The sequence below is a fragment of the Cebus imitator genome, unplaced genomic scaffold (assembly GCF_001604975.1).
Source record: "Cebus imitator isolate Cc_AM_T3 unplaced genomic scaffold, Cebus_imitator-1.0 Scaffold62, whole genome shotgun sequence".
NCBI classification, from domain to species: domain Eukaryota; kingdom Metazoa; phylum Chordata; class Mammalia; order Primates; family Cebidae; genus Cebus; species Cebus imitator.
This window is the reverse complement of record NW_016107377.1, coordinates 2,675,944-2,695,893: the sequence shown is the minus strand read 5'-3', so window position 1 is coordinate 2,695,893 and position 19,950 is coordinate 2,675,944. Positions and strand designations below refer to the sequence as shown.

Here is a 19,950-nt window from a genome sequence, read left to right as displayed (position 1 = left end):
AAGCATATTGTTTGATTTTCCAACTTTTTTAGATTTTCTAGTTATTATTAATTTTTTTTTTTTTTTTGCTATTGACTTCTGATTTAGTTTCATTTTGGTCACATAGTATACTCTATATGATTTGAATTCTTTTAAACTGTTTAGACTTATTTTATGACTCAGCATATGGTCTGTTGTGGTGAATTTTTCAAACGGACTTGTAAAGGATGTGTGCTCTACAGTTGTTGAGTGGAGCATCCTATAAATGTCAATTATGTCAAGCTCTATAATAAAGTTTTTCTGTGATCTTTACTCAGTAGATCAATAATTTCTATGACTATTACTGTAAGAAATAATAGTAATAGCCACTGCTAATTATTTTTTAATTAGTTCACTATATACCATACCCTCTTCTACGTACTTTACATGGATTAATTTGTGTAATCTTCAGTAAACCTATTGGAGTATAAGTGCCATTATTACCTCCATTTTCTGGATTTGTACTTACGCACAGGAAGGTTATTAGGTGGTAGACCAGGAATTGAATCTAAGCAGTTTGACCCTGAAACTTACACATGAATGTTTATGGGAAATGGAAAATTATGGTAGTCTAATACCTAAAATTAGGATTTTTTTTTCCCTGAAAACTTTTCTTCATGAGCACTAGTTTTTTTTAAAATTATATTCTACTTACAGTTGGTTTTTCCTTACTTGCACCATCTTGACTATTGATATCACTATTTAAATTGGTTATATATTATATGAAGAGTTTATAAGGAAAATCTAAGGACTTGTAACATAGGAAACATTGACACTGTACTTAACCATACCCTTTTAAGACAATAGGCTCTTGGCTCGTAAAATTCAGTAACGTGTGATCCTGATGTTCAAGGAACACTCTGCTTATATGGGGTTATATGGGGAACTCCAAGTTTACAGATGGTTTGAAGGGTGAGAGAAGTAGGGTTTTATCGGGTGAAAAGGCAGAAAAGTGGGAACCAGGGACTGTCACTAGGCCAGAGTCCCTGCTAAAGCACTTCCCACCTGCAGTCTGAATTCTAGGTTCCACACAGGAAGAGGAGAGGCCAGGCTCTTCCCACTGCAAACATTAGGAACTTCTCAAGATTCCACCCCAGTGCACATTCTGACTGGAGTTTTTCTGGGCATCCCCTGCCACCTGGCTGTCTCAATAGGAACCTTCATATGTGAAAACACAAAGAAACAGGGAAAACTATTTTTATGCTTAGATTTGATGAAGAGTAGACAGTAATGTGGAAGTGTGATTAGATGTAATTGGTGTTTAATGATGAAATTCCGGTGATTTTCCAGGTAAACTTTAGGTAAAATTTCTAAAAATATTCTCTGAATATTCTTGCTTTTAAGGCTATAGTATTACTTTTAGTATATTTGTTCAACATTATAAAATCTCTTTGTTCTTCATAATCTATAATCTAATGGCAAAAATATGGGGGGCAAGGTTTGTTCAGAGTCTTCTTGGCATTATTGTAGCTTCAAGGATAAGGATGTTTGTTTCTTTTGAGTGTAGGAAGGGTGCTTCTGGAATGAAAATTTTATGCTTTCTGTGGAAGGTTGGCTAGATTTTATGACCTGCTTCAAGGGAAAAGAGGCGAGGGGAAGATGAGAGTGACTTCGCTACTTCTGGTTTACTCAAATGCCAAGTTGCCATATTTTGGAGTGGTGTGTCCTAAACCCCATCATGGTTGTAATCATAAGCCTGCATCAAAGGAAACAGAACAATATAACAGTATGTCCTTCAGGTACTGAAGGGAAAATAGGGTTTTATTATGGCTTTCATCAAAAACGTGTACAGAATAGGATTGATTCTGAAAAATTAGCATTTAAAAATCTGAAATTGAAAACCAGAGAGAGTCTTTGCTTACATATACTCTTTTGCAATGCGTTTAAAAAGTAGTATGCCATTTTTTAAGCAAAGCAAGATGGTAAGGACAGTGACTTGGGATTTTTTTCATTAAATATCAGTATTTCTCTCTCTTGTTTTTCTTTGGTGAAGTTCAAGAAAGCACTACCACGGCCCATGAGACAGGCCTAACCCACTATCTAAAGATTTGTATTATTTTACTGTGTTGAATATGTAACAAAAACAATAGACTTATCAGTACGTGAAGAGTATGTGACAAATAGCTCTATTCAGGTATGAGAGTGGAGTGGGGGCGGAAGACACTTGGCTATCTTCCCCTGTTATACCCAATATAATTGATATTTAGTGATGAAATTCTGGTTCATAGGTAAACTTTCTTTGGGTCCAGAGAATATTCTTGTTTTTAAAACTATAGTATTACTCTTATAATATGCATTCAACATTTTGAAATCAGTTCTTCATAAAGTGTGGTGTTCTTCATAAAATTGTTTTATATTTTGTGATGGTGCCAGAATGTAAGAAAAACTGATCACACTATAGCTATTTTCGGCATGAAGGAGTGGATGCATAGAGATAGGAGCTTGGAAAATTCAAAACTTATTTTTTATTTCATAATTGGACATCTATGAGAATAGAAAGTATCAGGAAAAATAGGAGCAGATGATTCGATTAATTTATTGTAAAACAGTTAAATTCTCAAGGGGTCGACTGAGTCAAGAGCAGTGAAAATATGTAGGGGGTTGGCTCTTGAATTCTTATTTTAGATAGGTAAAACACTACAAAGAACAATTTGAGGCAATTATAGAAAAAATGTTATGAAAGAAAAATGCTTATGTGGTATTTATTTTCAAGGTAATAGTAAACTGTTATTTACATAAGATTAGGAAATCTAAAGCATTTTGAGGCTGGCATGGCATATTTTAATGTAGATTGACATTTCTTGAGATAGAAAGCATATGTTAGAATTAGTAAGTCTTAAATAATTTCTATTAGCACATTTGGTTATCACGAACAAATTTTCTGAAAAATATATGGCTGCTTATTGTGGACATTTTTCAACTCTAATAATTAAAAAATTAATTTGTATCTAATTATTGAAGTAACTGTCCTGAAAAGACATACTGTATTTTACATTTGTTTAAAAGGAATCACCTATACCAATTTATATATGTAATGAGTGTCACATATTTGTATTTAGGACAGGAAATAAGTGTTTTGAACTTATATATAAAATAAGTATGTCAGATGAGGCTGGTTCTCAATAGCTAATAAAAAACTAAGTCCTAGTAGGAGTCATTTCATCTTTCTAATCCTTAGTTTTCTTATTTTAAAATAAAAATGTAGGTTAATAGTATTACTGAAGTTTTTTTCATTTCTAAAATTCTGTGACATTTGAATTAGCGAGCTACATTAAAAGTTTTTAGCACAAATAATTCTATGATTGTTATAGTTATATTAATTCGAAGAGTACAGGCTTATTTCTGGCATCTGTGGTATGGTAGTGGCCATAGTGAGGATGTGATGATTAAAATATAATCCTTCAAAGGATCTGTGTGACCTCATATTAATAGGGAAATTTATAAAAATTACCATTATACAAGGGAGCATATGATAAATGTCACATGAAGAGAATATGCTATGCACAATGCTGTGGTTGTTTCTCTTTATCGCCACAGCATTGTGCATATTCTGTGGGAGGAACCACTACAGTAGAATGACACAAAGTGATAGTTAAAAGAAGTATCTTTGAGGAAATTTTTGAGTCATTTTCTGGGCCCTGCAGAAATCAAGAGCAGAATATATGTTAGCACATAAGATAATGTCTGTGTTATCACTTTGTAGACTCTAAAGTGACACAAAAGGTAAGCCAAAATATTAATGATTTGATTCTGATACTAGACATCTGGCTAGTTCCCCATTCTACCATTTGATGGTTGTGTCTTTGGGTCTCTGCTTCTTCATGTATAAAATGGAAATAATAACATCTACCATATAGAGCTGTTTGCTCATTTACTTATTTATTCACTTAATAAACATTATGTGTCTACTCTGTGATAAATTACTTTTTGTAGACATTGGGGGATATAGTGGTAAAGGCTGCAGTTGAGGTCCCTGCTTCATGGAGCTTACAAGGAGGAGACAGACATTCAGGCAAACAAATGATAAAATAGTAGGGAATATCAGTGATATGATGAGTGGGTGGATGTTTTAGATTGGGAAGTGGAGGAAGACCTGTCTGAGTTAGTGACATTTAAATGTCTGAGAACTGGGCTGGGTGTGGTAGCTCATGCCTGCAATCCCAGCACTTTGGGAGACCAAGGTGGGTGGAGTTCAAGACCAGCCTGGCCAAGATGGTGAAATCCCATCTCTACTAAAAATACGAAAATTAGCTGGGCATGGTGGCAGGTGCCTGTAATCCCAACTACTCTGGAGGCTGAGGCAGAGAATTGTTTGAATCTGGGAGGCAGAGGTTACAGTGAGCCAAGATCGCACCACTGCACTCCAGTCTGGGTGACAGAGTGAGACTTTGTCTCAAATAAATAAATAAATGTCTGAGAACTGAATGACAAGAAGGAGCTCACCATAGTGACAGGATTTTTCTTGGTCAGTTTGCCAGTTGGAGACCTCTGGCTAGCAGTGCCCCTCCCCAGGCCTTGCTGGGCCTGGGTTCACCACAGGAGATGCTCCATTCACTTGGCCTGCTAGTTTGTGCCCGGCCTGCAGTCGGTCATGGATCCCATGGCCACTGTGACTCTGTGTTTGGCCCCTGATTGTAGTGTGGGTGTGAGCGAGCAAGTGTTGGGTGTGGCCAATTGTTCCAAGTGCTGACACAGAAGTAGGCTTTGTGTGGTGCTTGTGGCTGGACTAGGCATGTTTCAAGCCACTCCAGTGGTGGTCTCTGACGTTCAGACAAGGGGAATGTGGTGGTGCCTAGGCAGTGATGCCCGTGACTCTGAAGCCCCTCAGCGGGTGTTACAGCATGCTAATCAGCCCCTTGCCCCACTTTGGTCTGTGGCTGCAGGCCTGGCTCAGCCCTACTGCTGCTTTCTGTTGTGTGGGTCAGTTGTCCTCTGCCAGCAGAGGGCAGAGGGCCGCAGTGTACAGCCTTCTGTGTACCCACTTTTGGTGGGTCCTGTCCCATGTCCAAGAAGAATAGGATCATGTTGAGAATTGAAGAGTGAGGAAGGTGGAGAATAATTTAATTGAGTATCGAAACAGATCTCAGCAGAGAGGGGACGCAGGGTGGCCTCCACTCAATGTCAGGTAGCCTCTCTCCCATTGTGGCTGGGTCCAGGCTTTTATGGGCTCAGAATGGTGAGTGGTTTGTGAGTATGCAAAAAGGTTAAAACAAAGGCACCACTCAAAGTTGGGCATGACAGTGTAAAAAGTCAATTAGGGAAGCATAGCTATATGTGAAATAGGTGAAGGCTGGGGATCAGTCAGTGGAAAGTGTGCCAAATGGGAAGACAGATTCTCAGTCAAGTTTGTGGATTTGACTGGTAGCTTGGCTTTCAGGCTTTAAACTGTCTTTTGACTTGAAGGTTGGGTTTTACTGGGGACCTGCCCCTGTCTGCCTAGGATTTGTCTGCCTTCTGCCACTGTCAATATGAAGATCCAGGGAAGGAATAGCTAATGTAAAAGTTCTAAGATAATGGACAAGCTTGGATTGTTGTTAGGGTTGAATTCTTGCTATCCTTATTATTATTACCATAGTAATTATTTTTGGAGAATTTCCAGAGTAGCGCTAGACTAGAACACAGAAGCCACTTTTTCTGCTTCATTATTCCTGAACATTACTTGCATATTGTACTGTAGGTTAGACTCACTCATGCCTTATAGTGTTAACATCGACAGCACAAAATGATAACAAGAAATAACACGTCTGTAGCACTTCCTGTGTGCTGAGCATTTTTCTAAGTACTTTACTTGCTTTTTGTATCTGGCTTGGAATAGAATTTGGATTCAGAAAAGAGAGAGGTCTCAAGAAACAAGAGAGGAGGGAAAGTTAGAATGAATTGAGAAGAGCCGTAATGGTAAAAAGACACGAAGTGGTACTTCACCTGAAGAATTAAGGGGGAGGAGAAACTTTTCTCTTGTTAAATCTGTTCTCCAAATGCCAACTCCCTGTTTTTGGTTTTCAGACAAGAGATAGTTTGGAGGAAAGAGGCTTGCCTATAAGAAAAGGATAGTCTTCAGGCCAGGACAGGAGGTTAGTTGTTCTCAGATGTTTCTGTGACTTGACTTTCAGTACAGGGAAGAGAGCTACTTTTTTGATCTATGCTAAATGTAGGTTTGGTATTAAAATATCAAATGTTTTCTTGCCCTCTCCTCCAGATTTCTTCTTTGCTTTTGAGTGCCTGACATTCCTGTAAGTTGGAGACAAACTTTTAATCAACTATTAGAATTAAAAAGAATAAAAGGACAATTCCCATTTGAAGATGCATGTTGGTTTAAACCTATTTAAATCAGAGTATGATCAGTCAATAAATAACCAAAAGTAACTGGGTAGTAAGAATAAGTGTTCTAATTGCAGAAAGATGAAAATTAACAAGGTCGTGGAGTACTTATAAAGTTGTGGGAAAATAATCTGTGGAGGGCATTTTTTTTTTAAATTTCGTACTTCTGATTAGCATTGGTGTTCTTTACTGTCACCTCTGCAGAGGTAAATAGAAACTGCTTGGAAATGTATTTTTTTGAAGTGATTTTATGTATCTGCTGCTTAGTGAGAATATTTGATTCTGTTATGTGTTTTATATAGACATTCTTGTTGAAAATAGCAGGTCTTCTAGGCAACAGTTCTCAATTCAGCTTTGTATTAGAATAACTTGTGACCCTTAAAAAAAAAAAATCCAGATTCCTAAATCCTGCCCTAAGGATTAGGCATTAGTGTTTAAAATATAAAAGGCTCAGATCTGATTTCCTCATTTATAGCAGGTGTTGAGACTTGTCACTTTAGAGAATTTATAGAGATATCAGCATACTGTACTTTGTATTTAATATTTGTTAATGGCATGCCATGTTGAAAAGGTTTTAGAGTTCATTTGCATAACTGTGATGAATCTTGTAACGTGACTTAGTCAACCCATATTTATTGAGCTCCTAATATGTATTTACATGTTGCTAAGCTGTAGTGAATGCTAATATGAACCAGGCAATTTTCTTTACAAACACAGATTGATTGTTTAGTTATCTAAAATATGTGAATATTGGGAACAAAGTGTTTTTTAATAAAAATGTACTGTATTTGAAACTCAGTTTCTAGTTGCAATATTTTAGATTCTATATGCGATCAAAATAGTTCAGATTCTGCTTGTATAGGAAACTAAGTGCAGATGAAATATTTTACCACTATTGTACAATTTCGTACTACAACAGCAGAGTTGAGTTGTTTATAAAAAAACATTTGTCAACTTCTGAGAAAGACAATTATATTGTTTGTAAGTAAGAACAGTTTTATTTCCAATCTGTATACTTTTTCTTGCTGTAATGCACTGGACAGGACTTCCATGGGATGTTGAATTAGAGTGGTGACAATGGACATTCTTCCTTCTTTTTCCATCTCATTCAGCCTTTCACCTTTAAACATAGTGTTAGTGTAGGTTTTTCTTAGATACTCTATATCAGGTTGAGGAAGCTTCCTTGTATTATTATTAGTTTAATGAACATTTTTAACATGAATGAATGCTGATTTTTCTCAAGTGCCCTTTAGTTTGATATGACAGTAATTGATATGAACATATGGTCTTACTTCTTTGGTCTATTAATATAGTGGATATTGTTGATTGATTTTTCCAGTGTTCAACCAGCTTTACACTCCCCAACTAAACCCTATGGGTTGTGATGTGTTGTTTTATATGTGTTTGTATAAAATTTGTAATTTGGTTTATATGTATTTGATTTGAAATATATTTGAATATATATTTATTTGAAATTGTTTTATGTATACATATATAACTGGATTTGATTTGCTAATATATGTATAATTTATAATTTGATTAGCAATTAAATCCATATATATATTTACATATGTAACCCACATATATATTTTTCATACATATAACTAATATATCTGTAACAAAAAATATAACAAATATATCTGTGACTACCTATCAGGGATGGGTATAATACAGGAAGTCATATTGGTATGGGTGTGGTTCCCCAACCGTATATACTTGTAAAAATTCTTCGGGCTATATACTTTAGTTTTGTGTAAGGTAGTCAGTTCTAAGAGTCTAGCATCGCTTGCTTATCTGTCTGTCCTAGAACCTGTGGTGGCTCAGATTTTTCTGATGAAGAGAAATTAAGTTCTCTCAAAATAATTAGTAGCTTTCATTGTATTAGTTAAAAATAATACTGTAGGAATATAAATTTAGAATATCCTGTGAAGGACAATGCATCTTAAAAGTTTTCTGAACCTCCTGTGACATGCCATTCTTCATTGCAGCTCTTTTGAATGAACTATTTAAATGCTATCTTTCAGTGTTTCCTTCAAACTTCTAGTACTTAAATATATTGTTATATCTTTCTCAGTCTGAGGGAAAAGGCCATACCAATGCTGGAGATGCAATATATGAGGTGGTGAGTCTACAGCGAGAGTCTGACAAGGAGGAACCAGTCACCCCTACTAGTGGAGGGGGTCCAATGTCACCCCAGGATGATGAAGCAGAGGAGGGTAAGAAATTGCACTTACTCAATTTCTTTTGTCTACATAGCTACCTTACTTACAATCTTCAGAGGAGGTGTGTGTGTTGCAGGGAGAAGTGATGGTTATTCCTAACCTGTTACCCTTAGGCTGGAGTCTGCTGGATGCAGAAGAGTGTTTGGTTCATTTGGTTCCTAAGTTGCATAGTCCCTAGTGCCACTTATGTAACCATTTAAATTTGACAGCATAACTTTGCTGTTTTTGTTTTTTATTTTATTTCAATTATTTTATTTTTTATTTTTTGAGACAGTCTCCTTCTGTCTCCCAGGCTGGAGTGCAGTTGTATGATCTCAGCTCACTGCAGCCTCTGTCTCCCAGGTTCAAACAATTCTCCTGCCTCAGCCTCCCCAGTAGTTGAACACAGGTATGCGTCACCATGCCTGGCTAATTTTTTTGTATTTTAGTGGAGACAGGGTTTCGCTATGTTGGCCAGGCTTGACTCGAACTCTTGACCTCAAGTAATTCGCCCACCTTGGCCTCCCAAAGTGCTGGGATTACAGGTGTGAGCCACTGCGTCTGGCCTCAATTAGTTTTGAAGTGTCTAATGAGAAGTTTCAAATGATCTCATGTGATTTTAGAATTTTCATGTTTGTTATGTTGTGTCCTATTTCTCATTTGACATTATTCAGTTCTGACTTGTTTTTTGTTGTTGCTGCACCCCTTACCACTACTTTTTTGGAAATAGGGGGGTATGTAGTCTATTTACTACATGGTTGTTGCTGAGAGGTAACTGACCTCACAAAAGGCACATATCATTTGGCTCTGTGCTCAATACTCTTTTTATTGGAACTAGAGCTAAATGACCGATGTTTACTTTAAATCCTTGTATTATGTGCTTTTATGGTAGGGTGTATTAATAGTAAATTTCCTAATTTTTATTATCTTTGAAAAAAGCATCTTAGAATACCCAGTCTTTCTTCTGTGTGAAACTATTTTTTTCTTTGATTGTCATAAACATAAGTTATTTTTAGCTAATATTTATTTACTGCTTACTATATGCTAAGAACATTTCAAGTATTTCAAATGTGTTAACTTATTTAAGTCTTACAATCCTATGAATACTCTTATTAACTTGGTTTTAAGGATGAGAAACTGAGACACAGAGAGCATAATCACTTGCTAGGCTCACTCAGTTCAAAGTAAGAAAGCTGAGATCTGAGTCCAGACTATCTGACTTTAAGATGTACTTGTAACTGTGACATTATTCTGTCTAGTTAGCCCATTAACTGAAACATAAAAACAACTCACTTTTGGTCGTCGGCAAAGCCTGAGTCCTGTCCTCTCACTCTCCTCCCTGGGCAGCATGAGCTTCACCATTCGCTCCACCTTCTCCATCCAGGCACCCAGCTATGGCACTCAGCCAGTCAGCAGCGTGGCTAGTGTCTATGCAGGCACCGGGGGCTCTGATTCCCACATCTCTGTGTCCTATCCACTAGCTTTGGGGTGGCATGGGGTCCGGAGGCCTGGCCATGGGGAAGGCCAGGGGTTTGGTGGGAATGAGACCATGCAAAGCCTGAACAACCAGCTGGCCTCCTACTGGACAGAATGAGGAGACTGGGAATTGGAGGCTGGAGAGCAAAATCTGGGAGCACCTGGAGAAGAAGGGACCCCAGGTCAGAGATTGGAGCCATTACATCAAGACCACTGAGGACCTGAGGGCTCAGATCTTCGCAAATACTGTGGACGATGCTTGCATTGTCCTACAGATTGACAATGCCTGTCTTGCTGCTGGTAACTTTAGAGTCAAGTATGAGACAGAGCTGGCCATGCACCAGCCTGTAGAGAGCAACATCCATGGGCTCCGCAAGGTCGTTGATGACACCAGTGTCACTTGGCTGCAGCTGGAGACAGAGGTCGAGGCTCTCAAGGAGGAGCTGCTCTTCATGAAGAAGAACCACGAAGAGGAAGTCAAAGGCCTGCAAGCCCAGGTTGCCAGCTCTGGGCTGACTGTGGAGGTAGATGTCCCCAAATTTCAGGACCTCACAAAGATCATGGCAGACATCTGGGCCCAATATGACCAGCTGGCTTGGAAGAGCTGAGAGGAGCTGGACAAGCACTGGTCTTAGCAGGTTGAGGAGAGCTTCATAGTGGTCAACACGCAGTCCGCCAAAGTTGGAGCTGCTGAGATGACGTTCATGGAGCTGAAACATACAGTCCAGTTCTTGGATATGGACCTGGACTCCATGAGCAATCTGAAGGTCAGCTTGGAGAACAGCCTGAGGGAGGCTGAGGCCTGCTACACCCTGCAGATAGAGCAGCTCAAATGGGATCCTGCTGCACCTGGAGTCACAGCTGGCACAGACCTGGGCAGATGGACAGCGCCAGGTCCAGTAGAGGCCCTGTTGAACATCAAGGTCAAACTCGCCACCTACCACCTCCTGCTGGAAGATGGCGAGGACTTCAGTCTTGGTGATGCCCTGGACAGCTTTAACTCCATGCAAAGCATCCAAAAGACCACCACCCACTGGATAGTGGATGGCAAAGTGGTGCCTGAGACCCATGACACCAAAGTTCTGAGACATTAAGCCAATGGAAGCAGGGGACCCTTTGGGGAGCAGGAGGCCAATATAAAGTTCAGGGGTCAAAAAAAAATTAAAAAAGCCCTCATTTTTAAAACTAAGGTAAAATTCACATAACATGCAATTAACTATTTAAACGTGTACAATTCAGTGACATTTTAGCATATTCACAATTTTGGTCCACCATCCCTCTATCTAGTTTTTAAACATTTTCATCATCCAAGAGGAAATATTATACCCATTAAACAGTCACTCTCTGCTCTTCCCTTTCCCTACCCACTGGCAGCCACTAATCTGTATCTCTATGGCTTTACCTATTTTGCATAACTCATAAATGGAATCATACAAAATGTCTTTTTGTGTCTGGCTTCTTTCACTTAGCATAATGTTATTTGAGCATATTTTTTCATCTGCATTGATATATGTTGTAGCAGTTGTCAGTATTTCATTCCTTTTTATGACTGAATAATAATCAATTGTTTAGATAAATCACATTTTGTTTATCTGTTCATCTTTCAGTGGACACTGGTTGATTCCATATCTTGGCTATTGTGAATGATGCTACAGTGCACATGGGAGTCCAGTTGTCTCTTTGACATACTGATTTCATTTCCTTTGGAGATATATGCATTAGTAAGATTGCTAGATTATATGGTAGTTCTATTTTTAATTTTTTGTGGAACCACCATGCTGTTTTCCACAATGGCTGTACCAATTTGTGTTTCTAATAAGAGTGTGCAAGGGTTCTCTTTTCTCCACATTTTTGCGAACACTTACTTTTGCTTTTTGATAATAGCCATTTTAACAGGTGTGAGATGATGTCTTATTGTGGTTTTGATTTCCATTTCCCTTATGATTAGTGATGTTGAGTACCTTTGCATATACCTGTTAGTCATTTGCATGTATTCTTTTGAGAAATGTCTATTTAGGTCCTCTGTTCTTTTAGAAATTGGGTGTGTCTTTTTTTTTTTTTTTTTTTTTTTTTTTTTTTTTTTTTTTTTTTTTTTTTTTTTTTTTTTTTTTTTTTTTTTTTTTTTTTTTATTTATATTTTTTTTTTTTTTTTTTTTTTTTTTTTGCTATTTAGTTGTGTGAATTTCACATATATATGTGTATATATGTATGTATGTATAGATATACATATATGCATGTTTATATATGTATATCTATACACATATACAAACATACACATATATGCATATCTGTTATGAGACATCTGATTTGCAAATATTTTCTTCCATTCTGTAGGTTGTCTTTTCATACTGTCGATTGTTTCCTTTGTTTTGCAGATGTTTTTTAGTTTGATGTAATCCCATTTATCTAATTCTGCTTTTGTTTCTTATGCTTTTGGGGTCATATCCAAAAAATCATTGCCCAGACCAGTGTCATGAATTTGTTCTCCTTTGTTTTATTCTAGTAATTTAAGTCTTTAATCCATTTTTAGTTTATTTTTATGTATGTTACTGTGAGGTAAAAGTCTAATTTCATTCTTCTGCCTGTTGTGGATATCTAGTTTTTCCAAAACATTTATTTGAAGAAACTGTGCTTTCCCCATTGTCTGTTCTTGGTACCTTTGTTGAATGTCAGTTGGCTCTAAATATGTGGAATTATTTCTGTTATCTCTATCCCATTGGTCTATATGTCTATTTTTACGCTGATCTTGTGCTGTTTTGGTTACTTTAGCTTTGTAGTAGATTTTGAAGTCAAATAGTATAATGCATCCAGCTTTGTTCTTTTTGCTCAAGGTTGCTTCACCTATTTGGGATCCTTTGTGGCTCTGTATGAATTTTAGGATTCTTTTTTTCTATTACTGTGGAGAATGTCATTGGAATTTTGTTAGGGATTGCATTGTTTTTTTTTGGTTTGTTCTTTGGGTTTTTTTGGTACTGTGACTCATACAAATGGGATTGCATTGTAATCTGTAGATTGCTTTGGGTAATATGGACATATTAAATATATTCTTCTAATCTCTGTATACAGTTTATCACTCCATTTATTTGTATCTTTTTCAGTTTCTGTTATCAATTTTTTATAGTTTTCACTGGAGAGATCTTTTACCCTGTTGGTTAAATTTATTTCTGAGTATTTAATTATCTTTCATAGCTATTGTAAATGGGATTTTAAAAATTATTTTTCAGATAGTTTGCTGTTACTCCGTTGGAATGCTACTGATTTTTCTATCTTGCAACTTTACTGAATTTATGTACTAATTCTAACAGTTTTTTGGTGGAGTCTTTAGGTTTTTCTATAAATAAGATCAGGTCATATGCAAACCAGGACAGTTTTATTTCTTCTTCTCCAATTTGTATGCGTTTTCTTTCTCTTGTCTAATTGCTGTGGCCAGGACTTAGTACTATTTTGAATAGAAACGGCAAGAGTAGGCATTCTTGTCTTGTTCTGAATCTTACAGGAAAAGCTTTTAATCTTTTCCCATTGAATATAATGTTAGCTATGGGTTTGTCATATATGGCCTTATTTTATTGAGGTATATCCCTTCTATATTTAACGTATTGAGAGTTTTTCACATGAAATAATGTTGAATTGTGTCACTTGCTTTCTCTGTATCGGTTGAAATGATCATATGATTTTTGTCCTTCATTCTGTTCATGTGATGCATTACATTTACAGATTTGCATATGTTGACTTATTCTTGCATCTCTGGGATGAATCCTGCCTGATCATGATGAATAATCTTTTTAATGTGCTGCTGAGTTTGGTTTTCTAGTGTTCTTTAGAGGTTTTTTACATTTGTGTTTATCAGACATATTGGCATGTAGTTTTCTTTCTTTGTAATGTCTTTGTCTGTGTCTGGCTTTGGTATTAGTGTAGTGCTGGCCTCATAAAATGAGATTGGAATTACTCTGTTCTCTTGAATTTTTTGGAAGAGTTTGAAAACAGTTGGTATTAAATTCATGTTTCAACCTTTGGTAGAATTCAGCAATGGAGCCATCAGGTCCTGGGCTTTCTTTTCTTGTTGGGAGACTGCTTATTATTAATTCAGTGTTATTATTAATGGTTTATTCAGATTTTCTATTTTTTCATAAATCAATCTTGGTAGGTTGTCTGTGTAAAGGAATTATCCATGTCTTCTAGGTTGTTTAATTTTTGGAATATAATAGTCTATAACAGTATTTTATGATTCTTTGCACTTCTATTTTATCAGTTGAAATGTCTCCTTGGTGTTCAGGAGCATGTTGTTTCATTTCCATATATTTTTGAATTTTCCAAAGTTTTTCCTGTATTGATTTTTAGTTTTATACTATTGTGGTTGAAAAAGATACTTGATATTATTTCAGTCTTCTTACATTTGTTAAGACTTCTTTTGTGGCCTAACATATGATCTCTTCTAGAGATTATTTCATATACAGTTGAGGAAATGTATATTGTACAGTTGTTAGATGGAATGTCTCATATATTATTTAGTCTAGAGTTTAAGTCTAATGTTTATTGATATTCTGTCTGGATGATATGTCCATTGCTGAAAGTGGGTTGTTGAAATCTCTTACTATTTTTGTATTGCAGAATCTCTCTTCAGATCTGTTAATATCTGCTTTATACATAGGTGCTCTGATGATGAGTGCATATATTGACAATTATTATAGTCTTTTGCTGAATTGACCTGTTTATTATTATATAATCACCTTCTTTGTCTCTTTAAAATGTTTTTTTAATTTTTGTGGACACATAGTAGATGTATATATTTGTGGGGTACAAGAGGTGTTTTGGTAAAGGTATGCAATGTGAAATAAGCACATCATGGAGAATGGAGTATTTATTCTCTCAAGCATTTATCCTTTGAGTTACAATCCAATTATACTTTTTAAGTTATTTAAAATTGTACACAAGTTATTATTGACTATAGTCATCTTGTTGTGCTATCAAATACTAGGTCTTACTCATTCTTTCAATTTTTTTATACCTATTAACCATCTCCATCTCCCCTCCCAACCCATCACTACTATTCCCAGCCTCTGGTAACCATCTGTATGAGTCTGTTCTCACACTGCTGTAAAGGTACTACCCAAGATTAGGTAATTTATAAACAAAGGAGGCTTAATTGACTCACAGTTTCACATGGCTGGGGAGGCCTCAGAAACTTCACAGTGATGGTGGAAGGGGAAGCAGGTATCTTCTTCACAAGGTGACAGGAGAGAGAATGAGTGAGAGAGAGAAGGGGGAAGAGCTCCTTATAAAACCATCAGATCTTGTCAGAACTCACTCTCTATCATGAGAACAGTGTGGGGGAAACTGCCCCCATGATCCAGTCACTTCCCACCAGGTCTGTCTCTCAGCAACAGGGGATTTTACAATTCAAGATGAGATTTGGGTAGGGAACACAAAGCCTAACCATATCACCATCATTCTACTCTGTGTCCATGATTTTGATTGTTTTGATTTTGAGATTCCACAAATAAGTGAGAACATACACTGTTTGTCTTTCTGTGCCTGGCTTATTTCACTTAACATAATGATCTCCAGTTTCATTCATGTTGTTGCAAATGACTGTATCTTTTCTTAATTTTAATTTTCATTTTTTTGATACGGAGTTTCACTCTTGTTGCCCAGAATGGAATGCAGGGTGGGATTTCGGCTCACTGCAACCTCCACCTTCTGGGTTCAAGAGATTCTCCTGCCTCAGCCTTCTGAATAGCTGGGATAACAGTTACCCGCCACCACACCTGGCTAATTTTTTTGTATTTTTAGTAGAGACGGGTTTCACTGTGTTGGCCAGGCTGGTCTCGAACTCCTGACCTCAGGTGATCTGCCTGCCTTGGCCTCCCAAAGTGTTGGGATTACAGGTGTGAGCCACTGCACTTGGCCAGCAAATCACTGGATCTTATTCCTTTTTATGGTTGAATAGTCTCCATTGCATATACATATCACATTTTTTTTAATCCATTCATCTGTTGGTGAACAATTAAATTATTTCCAAATCTTAGCTATTGTAAACAGAACTGCAACAAACAGTAGTACATATATCTCTTTGCTATACTGATTTCCTTTCTTGTGGGTATATACCCAGCAGTGGGATTGCTGAATCATATGGTAGCTTAATTTTCAGTTTTTTGAGGAGCCTCTAAACTATTCTTCGTATTAGTTGTACTAATTTACATTTCTACCAACAGTGTACAAGGGTTCCTTTATCTCTACATCACTAGCAGTTGTTATTGCCTTCCTTTTGGATGTAAGCTATTTACATCCAAATGTAAATGATGATGTAAATGAGATGGTATCTCACTGTAGTTTTGATTTGCATTTCCCTGATGATCAGTGATGTCGAGCACTTGTATCATCATCCCTGATGATCAGTGATGTTGCCATTTGTATGTCCTTTTTTTTTTTTTTTTTTTTTTGTGATCAATGATGCTGAGCACCTTTTCTTATACCTGTTTGCCTTTTGTATGTCTTCTTTTGAGAAATGTCTATTCAGATCTTTTGCCCATGTTTTAATCATATTATTGGATTTTTTCCTATAGAATTGTTTGAGCTCCTTATATATTCTGATTATTAATCCCTTGTCAGATGGGTATTCTGTAAATATTTTCTCCCATTCTGTGAGTTGTCTCTTCACTTAGCTAATTGTATCCTTTGTTGTGCAGAAGCTTTTTAACTTGATATCATCTCATTTGTCCATGTTTGCTTTGTTGCCTGTGTTTGTGGGGTATTACTTAAGAAATTTTTGTCCAGACCAATGTCCTGGAGATTTTTTCCAGTGTTTTCTTGTATTACTTATACAGTTTGAGGTCTTATACTTGAGTCTTTAATTTGTTTTGATTTGATTTTTTTATATGGTGAGTGGTGACTAGTTTTTCCCTTCTGCATATAGATATTCAGTTTTCCCCAGCACATTTTACTATCCTTTTTCCAATTGGCACCTTTGTCAAAAAAGAGTTCACTGTAGACACATGGATTTATTTTTTGGTTCTCTCTTCAGTTCCATTGGTCTGTTTCTGTTTTTTATGCCAAAAAACTGGCATAAAAACTGTTTTTTGGCTACTATAGCTCATGCTGTTTTGATTACTATAGCTCTGTAGTATAGTTTGAAGTCAGGTAATGTGATTCTTCCATTGATTTTTTTTCTTTTTGCTTAGGATAGCTTTGGTTATTCTAGACCTTTTTTGGTTCCATATAAATTTTAGGATTGTTTTTTCTATTTTTGTGAAGCATGTCATTGGTATTTTGATAAGGATTGCATTGGATGTGTAGATTGCTTTGGAGATTTTAACAGTATTGATTCTTCCAATTCATGGGATATTTTTCCATCTTTTTGGTGTCCACTTCAGTTTCTTTCATCAGTGTTTTATAGTTTTCATTATAGAGATCTTTCACTTTTTTGGCTAAGCTCATTCCTAGGTGTTTAGTTTCATATGTGGCTATTGTAAGTGGGATTATTTTTAAAAATCCCTTTTTCACATTGTTGACAATGTGAAATTGTCATTGGCATATGGAAATGCTACCGAGTTTTGTATTGTGATTTTGTATCCTGCAACTTTACTGAATTTGTTCAGAAATTTTAATAGTTTTGTGGCAGAGCCTTTAGGTTTTTCCAAATATAAGATTATATCATCTGCAAACAAGGATAATTTGACTTCTTTCTTTCTTTCTCATTTGGATGCCTTTTATATCTTTTTCTTGTCTGATTGCTCTAGCAAATCCATAGGACTTGCAGTACTATGTTGAGTAACAGTGGTAACAGTGCTGATTGCTCTAACTGGGACTTCTGGTACTATGTTGAATGACAGTGGTGATAGTGGGCATCCTGGTTGTGTTCCAGATATTAGAGGAAGGCTTTCAGTTTTTCTTTGTTCACTATGATACTAGCTGTTGGTCTTTTGAGGTATGTGCTTTATACATATGCACATACCTCAACAGGCCAACAGCTAGTATCATACTGAATGAAGAAAAACTTCATAAAATGTGGAAAGTATCATATGCATTTCAGTATCAATTGAAATGATTATATAGTTTTTTTTTCCTTCATTGTGTTGATATGATGTATCACATTGATTGATTTGAACCATCCTTGTATCCCGGGAATAAATCTCAATTGGTCATGATGAATGATCTTTCTAATATATTGTTGAATTTGGTTTGCTAGTATTTTGTTGATGATTTTTTGTATGAATATTTATCAGAGATATTGGCCTATAGTTTTCTTTCTTTCTTTCTTCTTCTTCTTCTTCTTNTTTTTTTTTTTTTTTTTTTTTTTTTTTTTTTTTTTTTTTTTTTTGATGTGTCTTTGTCTGGTTTTGGTATCAGGGTAAATACTGGCCTCGTAGAACAAGTTTGGACATTTGTAAGAGTTCCCTCTTCCTCTGTTTTTCTTTGCAGTAGTTGGATTTGGATTAGTATTAGTTCTTTACAGTATTTGGTAGAATTCAGCAGTGAAGTCATTGGTTCCTGGGCTTTTCTTTAGTGAGAGGCTTATTACTATTGCTTCAATCTCAGTACTTGTTATTAGTCTGTTCAGGTCTTGGATTTTTTTCATGGTTCAATTTTAGTAGATTGTATGTGTCTAAGAATTCGTTCTGTTGTTCTAGATTTTCAAATTCATTGGCACATAGTTGCTGATAGTAGCCACTAATGATCCTTTGAATTTCTGCCATCTCTGTGATAATGTCTCCTTTTTCATTTCTGATCTTATTTATCTGTATCTTTTTGCTTTTTTTCTTAGTTTGGCTAAAGGTTTTGTCAGTTTTGTTTAACTTTTCAAAAAACCAGTGGTTTGTTTCATTGATTGTTTATTTTTTTATGTTTCAATTTATTTCTTCTCTGATCTTTATTAGCTCTCTTCTCCTAATAATTTTGGGTTTGATTTGCTCATGCTTTTCTGATTTTTTAAGATGCATCATTATAATGTTTATTTGAAGTGTTTCCTCTTTTTTGATGTAGACATATATAGCTATAAACTTTCCTCTTTGTACAGCTTTTGCTGGGTTTTGGTATGTTGTGTTTCCTAAATCATTTGTTGCAAGAAATTTTTCAATTTCCTTTTCAATTTCTTCTTTGACCCACTGGTGATTGAGGAGCATACTGTTTAATTTCTGTGTATTTGTATAGTTTCCAAAATTATTCTTTTTAATAACTCTTACTTTTATTTCACTGTGGTCAGAGAAAATACTTGAAACTATTTCAGTTTTTTTTTTTTAATGTTTTAAAACTTGTTTTGTGACCTAAAATATGGTCTGTCCTTGAGAATAATCTGTGTTCTGAGGAAAATAATATGTATTCTGCAGCCATTGGATGAAATGTTCTGTAAATATCTATTAAATCCATTAGGTCTGTAGTGCAGATTAAATCTGATGTTTCTTTGTTGATTTTTTTATCTAGAAGGTCTGTCCAGTGCTCATAATGGGGGGTTGAAGTCTTCAGGTGTTACTGTGCTGGGGTTTATCTTTATCTTTAGCTCTAATAATATTTGCTTTATATATTTGGGTGTTTCAGTGTTAGGTGCAGATATATTTAAAATAGTTATATCTTCTTGCTGAATTGATCCTTTTATCATTATATGGTGACTTTTTTTGTCTCTCATAGTTTTCTGTCTTGAAATCTATTTTTCCAGTATAAGTATAGCTAGTCCTACTTTTTTGTTGTTTTGGTTGGCATGGAATGTCTTTTTCCATCTCTTTATTTTCAGTCTATGTGTGTTATTGTAGGTGAAGTTTGTTTCTTGTAGACAACAGATCAATGGGTTTTGCTTTTTCATTCATTCAGCCAGTCTGTGTCTTTTGATTGGAGAGTTTAGTCCATTTACATTCATTGTTATTATTGCTAAGTAAGGACATATTTCTGCCATTTTGTAATTTTTTTCTTGTCTTCTTTCTCTCTTTCCTGCCTTTCTTTAGTGAAG

At 35.9% G+C, this 19,950-nt stretch overlaps 1 protein-coding gene across 3 annotated transcripts in view; it reads left to right on the top strand.

Annotated features, from left to right (window-relative positions):
* Positions 1-19,950, top strand: part of RABGAP1L (RAB GTPase activating protein 1 like) — a 741,733-nt gene that overhangs the window by 135,723 nt on the left and 586,060 nt on the right. For all 3 annotated transcript variants that reach the window (XM_017529899.2, XM_037739059.1, XM_017529900.2), the window contains one exon: positions 8,411-8,552. In XM_017529899.2, coding sequence (XP_017385388.1) covers positions 8,411-8,552 — 142 coding nt within the window. The remainder of the gene's footprint in view (positions 1-8,410; positions 8,553-19,950) is intronic.